This window comes from Coturnix japonica, chromosome 1, assembly GCF_001577835.2.
Source record: "Coturnix japonica isolate 7356 chromosome 1, Coturnix japonica 2.1, whole genome shotgun sequence".
NCBI lineage: Eukaryota > Metazoa > Chordata > Aves > Galliformes > Phasianidae > Coturnix > Coturnix japonica.
The window spans coordinates 48,230,218-48,251,234 of NC_029516.1; the positions used below are offsets into that span (position 1 = coordinate 48,230,218).

The window sequence follows — 21,017 nt, forward strand, 5'->3', positions numbered from 1 at the left end:
AAACTCGTTTTATTATTAAATAGTTATGGGTAAAAATGAGATGAGTACTGCTTTGCAGTTGCAAAAGCACAGTTTTTGTCTTTGATCTTCTAACTCTTTAGGAATACTATCTTGTTCCCCATTTCTGTAGAGAGATAAGCTGTTGAGACATTTTTTCCTTTCCTTTTCAGGAAGTAATATGTGGGAGGCTGTGGACTATTTGCTTCCGACATAGGAACAGCGCTGGGTTGGGAATCTGAAACTCCTGAGAGAATGCTGGGAATCTGCAGAGGGAGACGGAAATTTCTGGCTGCCTCTCTGACCGTCCTCTTCGTGCCAGCCGTAACGTGGATTTATCTGTTTGCTGGGAGCTTTGAAGGTAGGAGGGGAGTAATGGCTTGGGGGAGCGTGTGTTGAATGATTTGTGTCGGAGCAGACAGACGTAAATCAGTCATCACTGGTTTTATTTAAATAAGCCTGTTTGATTTGTACGGGAAATGGCTCCCAACATGCAGATTTCAACGAAGCGCTTTACCTTACCACATTCTCACTGCTGAGGAACAGGTTATTGCTGTTCAGTTTTCCTCTAACCCTTGAACTTACATGAAGATGCAAACAAAACTCTGATTTCCCCTTCTTTATTTATCCTCTCTGTTTTCTGATCCTTAAAGGTGGATCTGTCTTGTACACTGTAAGATTTTACTTCAGTTAAAATTATTGTCTTATTTTCAGTTCTACTCTTAATTCTGTTTGGAAATGTTTAAAAAGATACCCGTATGTATTCTGGGCACTTTTTACACAACTCTTGCTTTTGTGGATGTGTGTGTGAGTCTTCATATGTATGGATGGTGTGGATCATGGCGTTTAATTTGGGGATATGAAGCAGAAAGTGTATCTAGCTACAAGAACATAGAGGGTCTGCAGGAAAATCCAGGAAAACATGTACTTAGCATTGTTCTATATGTGGTACATGCTGCTAGGTGAGGGTCACTCAGCTGCAGGCTGTCTCTTGTCCAGTGGCCTCATGGCCTCAGTGAGCCTCTGCTCACTGAAACACAGAAAAAGGTGGTTCCTAGTTTGTGGAATGGGATGTGATGTGGTGGAACTCTGCTCTGTGAAGTAAGCATAGCAGTAAAGAAATAATGAGATTTCTAAAGGGCTTTTACTCAGTGCATCCAGTAGCACACATTGAATTTTAACAGAGCTTTCTGAACAATTTGCCATCTTCTAACAGTTCTGCACTCTTATCATGGTGAAAATAGGTGTAGCCCTGCCATGCAGATTTTGGTGAGTGTGACATGCAGGCTCTTCTTCATTGCTGGTGAAAATCCATCACTAATAGTGATTACTGTGTTGAAAATGTGTTACGGTTGAGAATTTGCTCTCCAACAGTTTTGTTGTGATCTTTGTATTGATTGTAGTTTCCATGGAAACAAATAGGGTGCATTACTTTCAGAGCAAGGTGACTGTCTCGCATTTCCTAAGCAGAGCATAAATATGCACAGCCTGAACAACACCTGGCTGAGCAGCTAGCAGAGTGCCCGGGAAGTGTTCAGCCTAGGACTTGCTGTGCAGCTAGTCTGCCTTCACCTTACAGAACAGTCAGTATGTCTCTGTGAATACCCCTGAGATCTTCTGTTTTCATTTGGGATGTTCTTCTACAAGAGAATACATAAAAATAGTTGTATTACTTCTGAGTCCTCTTCCTGTATAGGAAATATGTCCAGGTACTAGATTCTACCCATTTGCTTCTAGTGCTATGCCCTGCTTTAAAAGCTGAATTCTGTGAAATGGTTTACGTTATATAAATACCTATGTGGCTGAAACCTGCAAGCACATGAGGCTATTTTCTTGCCATTCACCTTGTGTGAGGACTATTAGTTCTGGCCACTGCCTCTGTGCTTATTGTGCCAGAAGGATGAACACAAAAAATCAATGAATACGGAAGTCATATTTCTTTATAAAATCAGTTTGAATCCAGGTCCCTCTGGGTGGCCATTGGGTGTTATACCTGGGACAGCTCTCCCTTCTCTGCATTCTTCAAGCAGAGATCTTCAAATTTGTGTGTGTGCATCGACTTGCAGCCATATAACTGGTTCTTTTTATCATCAGACTCGAAACAAGCAGTACTTTGCCTTTTCAACTGTATATCTGATGAACTTTTTCTCTGTTCTTAAAGGAGTCCAGTGCAGTTAGGTGAGATTAGAAAATGTTGTATCCCTCATTACTTGTTAATAAACAGCTTTTTGTTGTTTTTATTTTATTTTTTGAAGGTAGAGAATTTCATTTCTGGCAGTACCTTAAAAAAAAACCATTTCTTAGTTATCTTAACATGAGGAAAGGTGTTTCATCCTTTAAAAAATTGCTCAAACACAAAAACTGTTCAGCTTACAGTCTGATAAATTTTAAAATTCATTGTTTTAAATGTCAAGCAAGCTTCTTTTATGTAATCCTGGCTGAGCATTTTGTGCCTGGTTTCAGAACAAAATTGGATTCCAAGTTAAATTACAAGTAAGGGCATCTAAAGATTTTCAGTGTATGCTGCATGCATCTCTGAATTAGTTGTATGTCAGGTACAAATATTTGCTTATGCAAATTTATTTGGTTACTTAAAATTCTGCCTTAATGGGCAGTAACTCTGTGAGCTCATTCTAGAATGAAACACTTATGGGATTCACATAAAACTGAAAATATATGGGGTGCTGGCTGCATACTTGAACAGCAATGATCTAGCAGTCAGAACAGTACTGATTTTGTTTGATTTTTAAAAGCTGAGCAAATGCAGCCCTCACCTTTTTGTTTTTAGAAGAATATCATGCTGCCTTATTGTAATGACTATTTTAATTGTGTCCACAATTGTAAATGGAGTACAGCTTTAAACTCCTTCTTGTAGAATCCTTTGTTTTTACAGAGGGTTCAATACAGATCTTGAAATTTGCTTCTACATGCTATTTGAGGTGACTTAAAGCTCTCAGCATGAATTAATCTTAAATGAAACTAGGGAGCAAAGCCCATTACCGATTAAGAAGCCTTGCATTGGAAAAGGACTGCAAGCGATGTAAAGTCATTAACTCTTTCCTCTATCTCTCTGTGGATGTTTATTTGATTCTATTTTATTTTAATATTTGGCTGAAAAATGAATGAATCTCTGTTTATTGGTAGAACACTGGGGTAAGTTAAAGTATATATTTAACCAAATAATAGCTAGCATTTTCCTAAGCTTGTACTTATAATGGCCGGAGAGTTGAAGACATTCTTCAATTTATTAGACTTCTTGTGGTTTTTTTTTGTGCCACTTTGGTCCACATGATTAGTTTATGTTCTAATGTCTTTATGTGTTAATGCATACTTGAGTAAAAAATGCCCCAACAGCGTGGTACTTTGATTTGAAACCAGCAGAAATGGAGAGTCCTCTACAGCTTCTGGCACTAGGTGTTTCTGATTAAACACAGGTGCTGCTATGAGTTTTCTTTCCAGTTCCTCTGGTTTCAGATTCAAGTAAATGGTTCTCGTTACGCTTTTCTCCACCAGATTAAAGGGACAGCCTCACTGAATTCTTAAGGTTGGAAGTGACTCCGGGAGCCCTCCGGTTGAACTCCTTGTTTAAACAGTGTCAGGCCAGATGACTTCCAGTCATATCTTGTAAACCTCCAAGGATGGAAACACAACATGGCTGCTCTGATCAACCTTTGTCACTGCTGTCTGTCTGCTGGACTGTCATCAAGTGGGAGAGTTTCTTGCTGTATCTATATTGAACTTCCTTTGTTAATGGCTGGTGGCTGATGTCACTCAACCTGCACAGTGTATCTCTGTGAAGAGCCTGGTTCCACCTTTCTGCATCTGCTATGGGTACTGGGGCTGTGCTATAAGTGTCTTGGATCATCTTATCTCCAAGTTGAACAAACTTGGCTCTACTGGGGCAAGCAGTTAAGCAACCAGACAGCTTTGAAGTTCTACTTCATTAATGTCTTTCTTAAATGGAGGACCCCAAACTGGACACAATATGCCAGATGTGGTCCAGTGAGTATGAAATCAAGGGAAATGGTCACTTCCTTCAGTCTCTTTGCTATGTTCCTGTTGATTGTTCCCAGCTTGAGTTGCTGTCCAGGCACACTACTGGGTCATACATAATGTAGGGTCCAGCAAGACCTCAGGTCCTCCCAGAAGGACCAGTCCCCAACTTGGATAGAGGAATTATGTTAGAGACATTAAAAAAAATTGCACCTACTGGTCTCTCGTATTCAGAGCTATAATCACTACATCACAGGAAGCATTCAGGTTGGGCATGTCTGCTTTACCCTTTGTAAATCCATACTAATTTCACTGTCAAGGCTCTGTGTGTTTCCTTTTACAGGTACTTACATAGCACAGTTGAATCACCTCTCAGTAGTGGGTTGGTTTTTTTTTCTTCCACTAAGATAAACTAGTTTAGCTAGCTGAGTTGTCATGGCAAAGAATTTTGTAGTCTTTTTCTTTCTGCAGTTGTTCGTTTGTTTACTTGTTTCAGAGCATTGGAATCAAATGTCTCTTCAGTACTTAAATCTGCAGTGTTGCATCTTTATGTTATTTGTTCTTGATGCAATTAACAGTTGCATTGCTGCCTCGTTTTCATATATCTAAGGGCTTCAGTTGTTAGTTTGCGATGGCGTAGCGGTGAGTCCACATTTAAAAACCTTCTATAAGTGCTTTATTAGTAGATCTGTAAAGGAAAATATACCCCAATGTTATCAGTTCCCTTGGTGTGCTTTTCAAATAGCCTGAAAGACTATAGAAGGAAATTTTGTTTTCATTTTGATTTTTGTTTCTGTTATCAGAAATTATGACATCTACTCTGAAAGTAATTCTTCTCTTATTATGTTTGCCCTCAGCATCAGGGGCGGATGTTGATGGCATGGAGTAGAGGTTGAACCTTCCCACCAATATCTCATTACATGTTGTTGCCGTGTGACAGATGGCAGCAGAGGGGCAGTCTGACAAAATAGTGTCTGACATGGAAGTGCGTATGAAACAAAGTTGTGTCATTAAATTCCTCCATGTGGAAAAAATGGGACTCACTGACATTCATTAATGCTTGCTAAACGTTTATGGAAGACAGGGGATGGAAGCACAGTGAGGCAATGAGTAGTGTGTTTCAGCCATGGTTACAGCAACTTGAAAGGCAATCCAAGTTCTGAACAGCCGTGCGGATTTTTATGACTGTGGCATGCAGGCTTTGTTTATCAGTCGTAAAAATGCATAGATAATGGTGGTGACAATGTTGAAAAATACTGTTTTGTAGTTTTCTGTTGTAGTTTCCATGGAAATAAATAGAAGGCATTACTTTCGGAGCAACCTATGTACAAAGCAATCTGCTGCATCGCAGCTGTCACTAAGAGACAGCCTTGGAATATTTATTGGAGGTTTCATTATCCAAGCTGTGACAGCAATAGCTACTAAAAGCCTCATTAATCAAGTATAAATGTCTATTAAGGTTGTGAACTGGAATATTAAGGAGGATTTTGAATATTATATAGCCTGAGAATGTACCTGGTTACTGTTGTTGTTTTTAACGATGCGCAAGGGCACCATAATTTCAGTTATCAGTTACTTTGAATGAAAAAGCTAATTGTTCCAATATTCTTAAATTACATTCAAAAGGCAGTGCAATAGAGTGGGAAGGGTAGAGTGCATTTAGAAAAGAGGAAACTGAAGTAATACGTAATGAACTTTCATTAGAAAATAGTTTAACCAACATTCGCTTCAGAGATGGTATCATTTTCCCATATATATATATAGCAGTTTACTATCCCCTCTATTGTGGAGGTCATGTAAAATTGGATACTTGGAACTGTAATTTGATATCACTGATTCCTCAGAGAAGTGTCCACTGTGGCTTTGCACCCTAAACACTTTCACCATCTCCTCCATCTGACAGGATGAAAATACACTGGAGTTACCAATCTGTGTGTGGCGGATCCTTTTGAGTTTGGAAGCCCTGAAGTGTCTATTTCAGGGCTTCTGTTTAGAAAATGTGTCACAGGAAAGGAAGAATCGATAATGTAACTTTTAGATGAAAACTGGAGAAGAGGTTGTTTGTAATTGGGTAGGGTGCCTTTGAGAGAGATAAAGTTGAGTCTGTTTTTTGTTAGCTGCTGGACTAGCATTGTAAGAGTAAGAGGTCTTCCTTCTTTCTTGCTTTCCTGTATTGTCCTCTTTACACTACCGTGTCAGGCAGCTGTCATTCTCTGACAGAGAGTGTACTTCAGTCCAGGCAATCTGTAGGGATGATTGAAACCAGAGTTGGGCAAACACCTCATAAAATACAATAAAGTGAAATGAAGGAAGGCTGCAAATACTCATCTTAGTATTTAAATGGGTTGACTTTGATGCTGTTCATACTCTTTTTGTGTATGCTTTCCATAAATATTCTAGTGAATATGTTAATTGGGAAGACTGTCTAACAGGAACAATGAATATCCAGTTTTAATATTCATGGGAGGCAGATTTTGAAGTCATATTTGTGAATACTTGAATCAGACAACTGATTCTGGGAGTTCAGCTTTCTACAGTGAAGTGCCAAAAGTTTATCACATGATCTGTGTGCGTGATGAAAACTGCTTGAATTTTTAATGCTTGCAATAAATTGCTCGTAGCAAGAGGCAAATAAGTAATTAATTTCTAAAATGTTTATCAGATACCTGGAACCAATGAAAAAATATTAGAAAATAATCCTTTCACAGACAATGTAATCAGAAAGAGGCAAAATCTGAAATTGAGTTTTTTTCATTACGATTTGCACAGTTTGCTTGAATTTTATCCCTTGTGTGTCTCAACAGGATTAAACAAGAACGTTTAATCCAATGTCCATTTACAGTACGAGTTTCAGCCTCTGTATCGATCCTGTCTTTTTAATAAAGTTCTGAGAAAGGAGATCCTGAAAGAATGCCTCTGCTTATAATAAAGATATTGCTGTGGTAAGACCCAGAACAGGACGGCAGGAGGTGTATTTTTGTTAAGACTGACTTACTGTCTACCCCGTCTGCCCCTTCTTGAATCCTGCTTCTGTGTGTATTTCCATCCTGGAGTGGTTTACTCCTCTTCTGTTATTTTTTTAGGAGGTATGCTGACAGTTGTCACTTCAGCACCTCTTTATCTCAGCCGCAATCAAGATATCTTACTCAGTATCTCTGCAGTTTTTACCAGTGGATCCCTACAGTGTAAAATCCGTCACCATAGTGAAGACCTCAGGATTACACTGAGTTATGTTGTGTTATCCTGGGAAACTCCTCTTTTGATGAAACACTTGTGATTTGGGTGCATGGAGTACTTACAACGGTTGGTCAAAGTATGCTTTTGACCAGAAGTTCCCTGCTGTGAAACTGGCTAATCTGATTCTTTGCTCATCATTTTAGCATACAAATTCAGTATCACCAGAAATAGGTTCTGCTTTACAATATGAGAACTCTTGTCTGCGCATCTTGCAAGAAAATAAAATTAAACAAGCAAATATGAAAAAATAATGATCTTTTCTCTCCATTGTCTAAAGAAACAGTCTGCTTTTGAGCAATGACTGGAAAGACAAAGTAGTTTCTATGGCAAAGCAAGAATGACCTGACACAGAGAAACTGAGCCAAAATGTGGCACGGCCATGAGAAGCCTCTGGGAGTCAAATGGAGTAGTGATGCCTATCTGGTTTTCTTCTCTACCCCTCTTTCAAGTAAACTAAATGCTTGCATTCCTGCAATACATTTTAACCTTAACAAATAAGGTCCACTGAAGGCTTAGCATCCAAATGCTGGTGTCAGTGCTGTTTCCTCTTTAGCTTGCTAGAAATTCCCATTTTTTAACCACTACATTCTAGTCTCAGGAAATGCCATAACTTGCATTGATTGCTTGTTTTATCAGGTCATTGTATCAAATGAAGCAAACCCAAATTTTCCTTTTGAATAACATTGCATAGACATTTGTTCTCTTTTGATACCTTTTCTTTCTCTCTCTTTTTTTTATTTAAGGATATGCTTTTTGCTTTTTGTTTGGTCTTTTTCGTCCACAAGAGTAAAGTAAGCTGTAGGCTTACTTTCTTTCCTCTCTATACACCTCTTGGTTGGATGGATTTTTTTCTTGTTTTTTTGTTTTGTTTTTGGTCTTCTGTTTCTAAGCATGTCTACCAGTTTTGTCTTGGCTTTCTTTATCTTGTTGGCTCCTTGTCTGTCATTTTTCTCAGAAACAAAAAGATCAGAGTGGAAAGGAATTATTTGAGCAGGAACAAGCTGCCAGCTTCTTAGGAACAGCAGTGTATTCTGAACACAGTCTGTGGAATTTCTCAAGATCTTTGCTTCATCTCTTTCTTCCCTGTTCTCTCAGCAAACTTTTGGGGAAAATGTGGGCTGTGAAATTTACATTGTAGAAAAATAAGCTAATTCTTTTGAAGAGGAAGGAACATACGCTAGGTTTTGTCAGGGCTGCGCAGAAGACTAGTAGTAGGAGACCTACTTCCTGATTGCTCCTCCTTCTCTGTTTCAGAGATGGGCGCTTCCTGACTCTATAGTAGAAAATGCTTTTCTGCAGACAAATTGTAAAGTAAGATGAATTCAACCATCATGTTTTTTAGAATGCCCAACCCCCCTAACAAGCAGAGCTTGGCTTTTTGAAACAAAATATATGGTTTTATATGTACGCCAGACCTTCTTTGAGTGCTGGAACTAATGTAGCCTGTGATCAGTGTCATGCAGCTGATTGATGTTGAAGCTACTTTTCCCACAATTAGGGTATTTATAAAAACCAGCTCCCATATGGGTCTTCTGGTGTCTAAATAAATCTTCAGCTCATGCTGCAGTGTATTTCTCAATGGTAAAATGTATAGCATCTCTCATCTATCTTACACATTCCTGACAATTGTAGAAGCTTCATTACCTCCAACTTCTTTCCCTCTAACAAAGTCATTTGAAATTTGCCATTGTGTTTTGGGGGTGAACAAGCAAGCAGGTCAACAAATGTGTACAGCCAGAATGGGGAAAAAAAAAAACAACAAAAAACAACCACATAAAATAGAAATATTTTAAAAGATTGGAATAAAAAATCAGCATTTTGATTCTGGTGAATTGAGGTAAGAATCTTACAGGACAGTGTATTGTATTTGTAGTGCCTTTCAGTAATTTTGAAACTTCTATTTTGAATATTTATTTAAAGATGCATAATGCAAGAAGGTGAACAAGTCAAAATGAATTATCTTCTACCAAGTAAAAAATAAATTCCAATAAATACTTCTCACATCATGCCTGATCTTCCTGTTTTCTGCAGATGATACTGTGGAATGGTTTGGGAAAGGCAACAGAGAAAGAAAGATAATGTCCTGATATCAGACAGATGCATTTTAGTTATCCTTAGCTTAAGAATAGCAGCATCTTCCATACATCATTTTATCCCCTCTTTGCCCTTTTCAAACTTATTTCAGTTGTTGAATTGTTCCGTTGAGCAGATATTTCTATCCCTTGAAGTATTGCCTCTCATGTTGCTTTGCCTTCTGCAGTGCTTTTTTGTTGAGACTTGAATCTAAGGGCTTCTGAAATACTTCAGTCTCCTTGGAGAATTGAGTGGAACGCACAACTAACATAACAAAAAATAAAATAACATGGGCTGACAGCAGTCGACTTGGTTCACTCAACCTTTAGACACCAACAATAGGAGGAAGAGTTGGTGTCCTGGAGAATAATATGTTTTTAGCCTGAGATTTTCTTTGTATTTAACAATGATCAAGCCATTTGAACTATCCTGCTATAGCCATTTTTTTCCAGCCTGTAGCATGCGTGCCGATTTTGCATAGTTCTGTGAAACAGGACTCAAAATGCAGGATGCAACCATCAAAAATTTAAACATTTTCCCCACCCATCCACTCCTTTGTAATTCTCTCAGTTTTTAAGCTGTTAAATGTCAGAGTTTGAAGAAATCCATGACTTGGGCAGGAGGGATTGACTACAGTTGAAATTACAAGAATGCTGGATTTACCACATTCTCCTAAGTTAGATGTATAGCTCATAGCATAACTTGATTCTATTCTGGTAAATTTATCATTGTTGGTGGTTTTTTTTTTAAGGATAACTTATATAAGCCTAGTTAAAATATTTTGCAGTCTGAATAGTGTTTCATAATGAGGTGTTCTGCCAGTCAGCTTGTAATAACAAGTCTGTATCTGTTCTAAATAAAAGATGCATGATCTGCTCTCTGCATAGTTATTCCTGTCGATGCTCAGTGAAATTACCTTGTAACTTTACACCAACGTACACTTTCTGACACCTGGAGTAGCTTACAAGATTGGATTTAAGGCATAAAGTCCTGAATTGGAAAACCCAAAATACAAAATAAAGCAAAGGTATGACTCTGGTATGGTCAGTGCTGCTTGCGATGTCTGTTAGCTGTCCTAGCACAGGTACTGTTAGGCAAAAGACTGGCCAGTCTGAGAAGCAGAAGCAGCACTGATTTCTAGGTATGGACTGTTGTCTTTATGTAATAGATTGAAACCAATGCATCTGGTTTCAGCTGCACTGTGGCTGCTGGTGCTACCACAGCATCAATATTTTGCTCTCCCTATAGGAGACTGATGATGTGGTGGGGCAGTGTAATTTCAAAGGGTGTTGGATGGTATTCTTGTAATATAGAGAGGATTGTGTCTGGAGCTGTAATAAAGCCATAGCCAAGATGATAGAAATACTCTTATATTCTGGAAAGGACTGGAAGAAATTGCTGGTGTAAAAGACATGGAGGAGCTATCTGTTTATGATGTGTTGAAACAGAGGAAATACAGTAATTCAGAGGAAGTTGTGTTCCTTTCTTCACACCATTTTCTTCCTCTTCTGTTTCTCCTGGCTTTTGAACAGTTCAGTTGGGAGGGACCTAAAAAGATCATTAGGTCCAACTGCCTGAGTTTTATCACTGATTTTTTCTTCCTTACTTGAGTACATCTCTCCTAGAGTAGTTGCAGCAGTCTTTTGTTTCATTTGTTTTTCAGTGTGGAATTGGCAGACAATTTTTAGGTCCTCCTTAAAAAATGGCACAGAAAGGTTACTGATTTTTTTTAGCTTTTGAAGATGTGTAGATTTTCAGCATAGGAGGGACTATTAACGATCTCTTGTCTCTAATATCTTGCATAGCACAGGCCAAATTATATTGTAGAGTTGACAGGACAAAGCTAGCCAGTAATCTCTGCCTCTGACCTGTGCCTTCCAAATTTAACAGAACTTTACCTCCAGCCAGGTTTCTGAACTTAATTTTAAAGCTGGTGCAGGATTCTAACATCAGTCTGATATATTATTCCACCTTGTTCAAGGATACGTGCTTTTATTCTTGTCCAAATTTTTCTAGGCTCACTGGAGGAAGTAAAAAATGAGAATTAGATGAGGAAAAGATATTTTAGAAGGATCATTTTAACAATTTCATGTAAAATAAGTGGTCATGACTGTGAGATAATTCAGTACATAAATTGAACTCCTAAGAACTATCACCTTGAGAGCAAGAGATGAGAACACCGTGGTTAGTAAAACATATACCTATTTATAGAAAGAAATAAATTTACAGGGTAATTACTAACCTTACCATAGCTAATGGAAACTGGTTACCAGGATGATCCATTGCCACCCCTGTTCAGGAAAACTATTTCCCTAATGTATACTATGTTCTGGGTTCGGATTGCAGTACCCTTTCAGGTGTGGAAAACGAAATCCTTGAGAGAAGGTCAAATCAGATAGTTTCAGCTGCAAGTTAAAAATGTGTATTAACTTTAACACACCAGATTTATTTGAGCACTAATTTGGCAAACAGATTATTCATGAGTTCAAGGCCTCAAAAGTCATGTTTTAGCAACCTTGTAGATTCTCCGAATAAAACGTAACATCGGTGTACACTGTTTACAAGTTACCTTTGTAGCATTAAGAAATGGAAGGTCTTTCATTTTTCACGGCATTAAGCCATTCAGTATTCTAAAACCATACTGAACGAATACCACAGCCTTAATACTTCATAATCAGTGAATTTCCTGCTATTCACTGGATTTAATTTAACCTGACTCAGTGATTTTGCTTGTTAACTTTAGCAGGAATAATATTTTCAGATGACCGAGTGCTATAAAAGTCTACTTTTTATTCCCTACTAATCAGGCTATTATAATGCATATCTCCAGTGATCTACACTGACTTTAACAGAGGTTTCTTTTGGTCTGAAAATGTAATACACACAGAATGTTTTCTAGGGGTATTAACTGTAATGGATTTAGCTATTTCACCTCTTGCTTCAGTGCATTACAAACCCAAGGGTTTAAAGGAAAAAATCTCTGCGGAGAGGTTGCATTTTGCTATTCTTATAGGGATATTCTTATAGGGAGCCAGTATAAAAATCTGTCTGCACAGCTACACGTAATTATTGGTTTCCAAGGAACTCCAACAAGCTCTCTTTAAAGCTTTGCCAATATACACAGAGGAAAGTAAATCTGAAAACAGCAATTATCTAACGCGTTTGAGTTGGGCTAAGGTATTAGTTGCCTGTTCACATGCACTTGAATGAAGCTGTGATGAATTAAGACATCTTCCTGTAGAATTCAAATGTCTTTAACCAAACAGTAGAAATCTACTACTTATCTCCTTTAAATCATGTGAATTTGTTTGCCCAAGAGTTCTGCTTTGCCTTGCAGTAACCTGACTTCACAGCTGCTGGTAGCGACTCACAGCTTCATTCTGAGTTTCTTGCTTTAGCAGGTTAAATATTTAGGAGCAAAACATACCTAAATTATTTATCTTTTCCTCCTTTCCCAGTTTTAAATATTCTCATATGTCCCCTTTCTCTTCAGCTACCATACTTGCACCTCGGTGATTCGATATTAATAGCAACGATTAAGCAGTTTCAGCTCATCAGAGAAGAGATATTAATCATCATCAGACCCAATGAGAAGTTTAATTTTCTGGTTCTCTTTTTTCACTAAGCTCTGGCGGCTGTCACTCGCACCGATGTCTGCGGGACATTTAATAATCTTCTGAAGATGCATTTCAGTGGTTTCTCTCCTTTTATTTCTTCTGTCAATCTCAGCGAGTTTCATCATTGCAGGCTTTAATTGAAGACCACTGCCAGGAGAAGGAAAGAAAATTCTTTCTTGAACAAAGCTGGTTCAGGGACTCATAGCTTTTATTGTATTCAGGAGGCAGATGAATTAAATGCAGATGTTGAAAACTAAGGGAATTGTTGTTTTGCTACATATATCACTACTTCTTCCCTTATAAAATGCTATTTTCTCTCTGTCCTTAGCTCCCAGTTTTCATTTTCATTTTGCTTCAGAAGTGTTGTTAGATTTGTGGTGTAGTAAGGAGGTTCAAAATGAATCAGGTGGAAAGAAAGAATCCACATAAAAAAACTTCATAACTTACACCAGGACTGATATGTCTCATTGACAGGATAGCATTATCATGGTGTTAAAATGTCTTTTTCCACCTCAATTGAAACAGCTTCCAAAATGACATGTGTACCAATGAAAGCAGTTATGTGGGGTATTACACTAGCTAATATAGCAATAGCTATTTAAAATGGCATGTCATCTTAGCCTGGCAAAAGTTTTCCTTATAGAGAAGCCCTAAAACTAGCAAAATAATTTTCTGAAATGATGCTCCTACTGTCTGTCATCTTATAGCTACAGTAAAATACCGAAGTCCTGTCTGTATAGGTGCTAATTTGCATCTCTTGCCTATTCGGAGGGTTGTTTTATCAGCTTCTGAGTAGAAGCTCTCCATTGGGAGCAGCACGCTGCATTTTTGTAAGTCAGAGAAGAACAGATTGGACTAAGACAAAACAACACAGGGATCTCAACAGCAAAATGATTAGTTGCCTGTGTGTGCCAGATAGACCTTGTTTCCTATATCATGGATTCATTGCTTGAACAGTGGTGTGGCTGGTTAATTTATACAGCCTTGATGTGAAAGCACTTATGTAAAATTCTAAGCAGGTCATAATTGGATGTTACTGTGCTTGCATTACCAGGTTTTTGAGTAAATTTTTCTGTTGCTTAAAAAACAGGCCCCTTCACATTTTTCAGGATCATATGATGATAGAATATCCGAAGTTGGAAGGGGCCTGTAAGTGTCATTGAGTCCAACTCCTTGCTCCACATAGGACCACCCAAAATTATAACTTATGAGAGGCTCAGGTTGGGTACCCAAAAACTTTTACCGTAAATCAGTTATTAATTCTGAGTATCTGTGCAGAAAAAAGAGAGGTCCTTAGTCTGACACTTTGCTGTTCTGGGGTGATTGATTTATTTCCTCTTGCTAGAAGATTCTTGTATCACAGCAGATTCTCGTATCCAAAATGGCCTTGGCCTGCGCTGCTCACCTGGGTAACTGCTGTAGGCCTGCAAGTTTTCTAGTCACAGAAGCTACCTGAGCTTTATTAAAAGTGGCCTTTTACAAAGAAGAACTTTGTTGTCATCAATAGCTATTTTTCTACCTTGGGGACTGAAAACACAGAAGGTCTGGAAATCAAATAAAAAAGACATCAGTTTAGAAAAAAATTGCTATTACTGCATTTGCTGCCAGTAAAGAGAGAGCAAAACCTTCCCCCACAACAGGTCTACAACAATTAATAATATTTTTCTCTTGATTGACATAATAGCTTATTTTGCAAATTCATTCAAGAGAGGCAGATATAGAATAATATCGTCAACCTAAGTCAAAGCAAAATGGTATTTTAAAGCATACTGGACTGCAGTCTCAGAACATGAAATCTGGTATACGGTGGAGGAGAGAACATACCTTTACCTTTATTTTTCTAAGTGTAGGATACTGCTTTTGAAAAGAAACAATTTTGCTTAAGGGCAGAAAAGGGATGGAAAAGCTCCTACTTGTGGAAAGCTTACTTGTGGCAATGACAGGCTGGCAGAACTGGATCTTCAGTTAGTGAGAAGGAGGAGGAATCACTAGAAGTGAAGTTTAAGAGCTGTGTTTTTAGTGAGTCTCCCAAGAGAGGTGTTCTAATTGTGTGGTGAAAGCTGAGGAATTAAGGCCTTAGTTAAGGATATAGGAGGTAATGAATAGGAGGAAGGAAAACACCCCGCTCAGGTCATTACCTGTTGGGCATGGCCCTCTAGCCATTTCCTTACCCAAAGGAGGGTATACCTTATCCTCACTGGTCACATTCCCTGCTGCATCAAGTAAAGGATGGACATTTTCCTTGGTTCTCCTATTTCCACTCATATATTTGTAAAAGGATGGCCAATCTAAATTCTGGTCGGGCTTTTGTCTTCCTAACTTCCTCCCTGCATACCTTAGCATACCTTACCCCTTTAAAATAAAAGAAGGGAAAATTACGTTGGATTTCAGGGGGAAATTTTCACTTAGAGAGTGGTGAAGCACTGACGCAGGCTACCCAGAGAGGTTGTGGGTGTCCCATCACTGGAGGTGTGTAAGGGCAGGTTGGATGGGGCCCTGGGAAGCCTGATCTAGTGCCTGATCTAGTGATTAGCAGCGCTATCCATGGCAGGGGGCTTAGAAGTAGATGATCTTTGAGGTCCCTTCCAACCTAAGACATTCTGGCATTCTGTTGTTGATTCTATGAATATAGAAAATCCATCTACTCAGTCCTTTCAAGAGGGAATACAACTCTGAAAAGTATGTATGGGAGAAAAAGAGGAAAGTGAGCTGGAAATGAGGTACTTTTAGTAATGATGGATGGTGCAAAGATTATTTATGGTCAATTTAAGTCGCCCTGACTTCCTGGCAACTCTTTTCATAATCAGGTACCCAGTAAGATAACCAGAGGTTCTGTGCTTAAAAATAATGTGAAAAGATTGGAACTTGTTAAGACAGTTGTGCTCTTCCTCTGTACTTTAATCAAGTGCTCCAGCATATTGCAAAATGATCAAGAATTAATTAGAACATTGAAGTTTTGAATAACTTTTTTCCATACATATATGAAATGAAAGAAAAACATTCATGATATATTAAATAAGAGTGGTCCTGTGTGGAGACAGAGAAGTTGGACTCGATGATCCTTATGAGTCCCTTCTGACTCAGGACATTCTGTGATTCTGTGTTACACTTTTAGATGCTGATACTGAAGAAAAGGAAGACAAATTAGAGATGAACTGAAAGAGTCGGCTTTGTCATTATTTCAAGATGGCTGGTTGAACATGAGCATGAGATAATGGCTGTGAGAATCCATACAGGGACACTCTCCTAATGATCCCTCTTGATTATTTATTTGCAAAGAAAACAGCAGAATGTTGTTACCAAGCTGATAGCAATATCAGGGAGATGAGAAAAAAACATACAGGGAGAGCTACCTGTTCCAACAGCAAAAATAGAGTAAAAGAAGTTCAGGACTTTACAAATGCGCTAATACTAGACATTAAAGTATTTTGTCTGAACATGTTTGTTGAGAAAGAAGTGAATCTTAGCACTGTGCTAAAGCATATGGTGGAAAGTCAAACCTCTTTCCTGGCTGATTAAAAGAGAGAACAGTTGATAAATAGTGAAATTCTTAGGAAGACAAGGACTGTACATTAGTTCTTAGTACTGCAAGCCAGCTAGACTTTTCATTGTATAGACAAGTGGATTTGAACTGAACAGAACAAGAAACAGCCTTAAATTGCAGCAGTGGGAGATTTAGGCAAAGGTTTACAGGATGAAAAGTGGTTCAAAATGTAAGAAATGTGAATAGTCCTGCTAGATAGACTTGTAGAATCTCCATCAGATGGTCTTTTTCTAAAGCAGGGTGACAGAATGGCACATTAAGTTCAGTGTTGGAAAGCATGAAATAAGGCATCTTGGGAAAGAAGAATCTTAATACACAGTAGTGGACTCTTGGTAGTTGGTATTGCACTGGAACTAGATCATGGCCTTTTAATAAATACTACTTAGGAAAGCTGTATTTGACAGTGAAAGGGAGTGGATAATGCATGTATGTCAAAAGCCAATGGCAAAATCTAGTAGACCTTGCTACTTATTAGAACGGGAGACTTAATTGTATCCTTCCTTTTCCAGATTGAGAGCTTTCTAAATACACAAGGCGTGACAGAGTTTTTAAGATAAACAGATAATGTTAATACTGCAACAAATGGATTTTATCAAATCAGCAACACACTTAATGGAAATTGGAGGACGGTATCTGTTTATCAGATCAGTGTACTTCTGCCACAGCCTCTCAGTGGAACTGAAGAAAAGGAAGAATCTTTCACTGGTTCTAAGGCAAAATTTGACCTGTTAAAGAAAGGGCTTAAATGGTTTATCAGCATGGGACAACTGGGCCTTAGCTCAGTAACCACGAAGGTCCCTTCTAAGCCTATCTGGTACCTTCAAAAATATATTCCTTCTCGTGTTCCAACGAGCAAGCCATAATCTCCTTTGCTAGAGAAGGTATATCATTTGAAGCTTATGTTTGGCTTCTTTGTGGTTTTAAAACAGCATTTTTAAGGATTAAATCAGCAGAGTTGATAATTTTTTTGGTATTACTTGATGAGTAAATGACACCTACTAAGTACTTTTGATCTACTGATGAAAAACACTATAGGCTAGGTAATATTATTGTTATTATAATGAAGTGTTGGGGACTGATTAGTCTCATCAGCCTTTTCAGGCAGGGGAAAAGAAGTGTTGATGGAAAAAAAGGAAAGCTGTTAAGCTTTGGGAATGCTGCTTGTAAGTCTTCTTTTGAGTGACAGTCTCTGTGTAACCTGAAACTACTCAAAGGCACTTGTGTGGGGAAGTGGATGTCTTTCATAGTGGGTGGTTCGCAGAATGCAATTTGTAAAGAAACATACAGCATGTATTGAAAAAAGCTCTGATCTACCTTTCCTTTCTTTACCTGACACATTGATTTTTCTCCTGCTATGCTTCCTGTCTTGATGGATCATTGAAAGTGTTCTGCAGAATACAGACTCAACTCTGAAAGTTGCTGAGAACCTGTAGCTTCCAATAACTTCGATTTTATTTATGAGGAATTATTGTCCATCATTAAAGAATAAAAAGAGACCCTCAGAAGCACTGCACAAGAGAAAAGTCTGAACAGTGAGGAAAAACATTGTTACACGCTGACCCAGGAGGAATATTAAAAACAAGTATAGTTACTGTGTTCATGTTTGACCAAAACTCGTGGGTAAGCAGCCCTCAGTCCTGAAAAAAAAAAATCAAATAAAAGGTAGTCAGATTGTTAGTAGGTGGCCATCCTCTCTTTTCATAACATCATGAAAACTGATCATCACCAGGCCCAATTCAGCCGTGGTTTCTGAAGATAATTCTCTGTTACATAGTGCATTTCTCAGGTGGAATTACATAGAGTATCCTCTTCGTCCAGACTTGCACGTATAAATAACATAGGGATCATTTCTGTGCTGATGTTGTGTCCATATATTTTGATGCTTTTTAAAGTTAAGTAGCCTGAAAGCTTGGACCCTGACCTATCTTTTCTTGCACGCTTTTTGCAGTCATGGTGCTAAACTTATGTTGTCTAAGTCTATAGATTTTCAACAGAATGATAAGTTAGTCTCTTTGAAGTATAACTTTACATTATGTATGAAAGCGAATGGATGGAATCAACTTTCTTTTTGGGCTCACCTCTCTTTTCATAAGTTTCTTATGTTCTTCATCAAATGATTCTTTAGCACTGCAAAACTATTCCAAGCATAGGAGACTGAGTTGGAAAATGTCCTGAATTGTACATCAATAGAATTACTAGCAGCATTTTGATGAGCAACTCTTTTTATTGTTGCTGGAAAAATAAAGATTCTTTTGCTTTTGTGATGCAGGTTGAGTTTTGAGAAACTTATTTTCTTTGTTTCATTATTATTTATAATATTTTCTGTATGGATTTTTTTTAGAAAACTGTTGCTGAATTATAGTCCATAAGATCCAAATTTGAGGATGGATAAGCACAAATAAGGTTTTTATTCACCACATAGACCTTCAGTAACCTTCAAGTTACGAATTAATCTATATGAATCTTTTATTCTAGTTTGTCAAGAGTATGACATGAACATGACAAATGGAATCTTTTATAAAATAAATATGACTGTAGAAATGTTAAATGAAATCAGTATTTTTGAGAGTTTGACTGTTCACAGGGAAGCCGTCCAACCTTTTCACTTTAATACTCTCACACTAATAAACTCCAGGCAGTCTTCAAAAAACAAAACAAGCAGCTTCTCTGGCATTAACCACACAAAGTGAAATAGCTCGTTCTTCTGCTTGACATTTTACATAGGTGGAGAGATGTCTTGAAACTCTTGAAAACAACACTGGGTCCTGTGGTGTAGATATGAAAGAAGGAGGGTGAGAAATCCATTAAGGCTATTACTAGGGTAGTCAGAATAATTGAAGCACTGTAACTGTTGTTACTCAAAGATGGATTTGAGTATTTGTGTTTTTTTCAAGTCTGTTCTACGTGAATTGAGAAATATTTCCTGGTTTCATAATTAATATTTTTAATGTAACTACAGATGTGCAGTAGAACTTTTCTTACATATATTTATCCCTAATCACTGTTCCTAGTGTCTCTGTTCCTAATTCATCGCTGAAAACTTTTTATGGGGATACTACACATCTGTTTGATTTTGCTGTGGACTATGGCATAAGAATAGTTCAGTAAATAACAGCGAAAGCATTTAAACTCTTGGCTGTACTGTGAAGTTACTGGTTCCCTGTTCTTGCTGTTTGCCCTTTTCCAGCAGACACACTGTGTGGTCATTTTCACCACCTTAAACTGGAGGACAAAACTGAAAGAAATTTCTGGATGTCTCATTTATTTAGATTTTTGTGATCACTGGGGTTCTTCTTTCTTTCTTGCATTGCACACTGGTCTATTTTCATGTTTTCTTGTAAAAGGCTCTTTTCTGATAAATGATGAAGAAAGCAAATATAAAGAAATCCAACATTAAAAATCTTCTTTATCTGTTTTTCCTACTATTGCTTTATCTTACCGCATACCAGTCTGTCACTCTGCCATGCTCTATTGCTTACTTGTGCTCTCATTCATACTCCTGGTTATTCTTTCATGTTTATGCTTGATTACCCTCTTCTTCTTTCAGCCTCACTCAAGCAAAATCTTGTTTCTGTTTTCTTCTTGCAGTTCCACTGGCTCACACTTCCCTCACACTTACTCTTTCCTCAGTGTTTTACCCCTCTCACCCTTTTAAGCTTTTTGGGTTGCACTTCTTTTTGTGCTTCATTTCATTCTGTCTCTCTATCATACTTGTTCAGTTTTCTCTATTTTATCACTGAATTCTTGGGGGTATACTTACAGTGCTGCCTAATAGGAATAAGGGAGGCGATTCTAGTATAGGTCTAATATCTTTTATGTTTCTCAGTCAGCACCTGTGATGATGTAATCAGAAAATCTTACCCACTGCTAGCTTCCTCCTACATGTACATCATTAATTTTCTTTCTCTCTTTAAACAAATATACACATATACAAAATCCAGTTTGGTTCTACTTTTTAAAATTGATTTTCACTAGAAAAACAATTTTATCGTGGAAATGCAAAGCAAAGGAACATTGTACACAGAGTTTACAGTGTGTCCTGTGCTAAACTGCAAAAAATTCTGGAAATGGAACTAAAAGTGAAGAATTTTGAATCCTCCTTTTAAATAGCAGGCTACATCCAGCATGGCTCAATGATCCAGTGATATTTAAGAATGGAGAAGTCATGCAAACAGCTGTGCATGGCTCACCTGTCTACTTCCCGCGCTATGTATTCTACTGTTAGAACACCTGCTTAGCTATGGTTAGCATAAAAACCTCACTGATTGTAGTTTCTGTTATTGCACTGGGAATCCATCTTAAATGATAATTAATTATCTGTTTCCTGAGTAAATTTCTCATGAGCAGCTTAGCTTTCTGACCTTTTCTTTAGAATGTTCAACTCTGCTGTACCGCATTGGCTTTATAGGCTCAGACTTGTATACTGATTAGGAGCATTAGTATTTAGGGCTTCCACTGAATAAAATGTGATTCTACATCTTATCACCCAAGATTAACTAGGTAAGTATAACATTTTCAGGTAGTTGAAAATTTATTCAGAAATCCATGCTCTGCTT

At 37.9% G+C, this 21,017-nt stretch overlaps 1 protein-coding gene across 5 annotated transcripts in view; it reads left to right on the forward strand.

Annotated features, from left to right (window-relative positions):
- Positions 1–21,017, forward strand: part of LARGE1 (LARGE xylosyl- and glucuronyltransferase 1) — a 275,468-nt gene that overhangs the window by 78,090 nt on the left and 176,361 nt on the right. For all 5 annotated transcript variants that reach the window (XM_015863596.2, XM_015863603.2, XM_032445042.1 and 2 more), the window contains one exon: positions 171–358. In XM_015863596.2, the coding sequence (XP_015719082.2) occupies positions 253–358 (106 nt within the window). In that variant the 5' untranslated portion in view covers positions 171–252. The remainder of the gene's footprint in view (positions 1–170; positions 359–21,017) is intronic.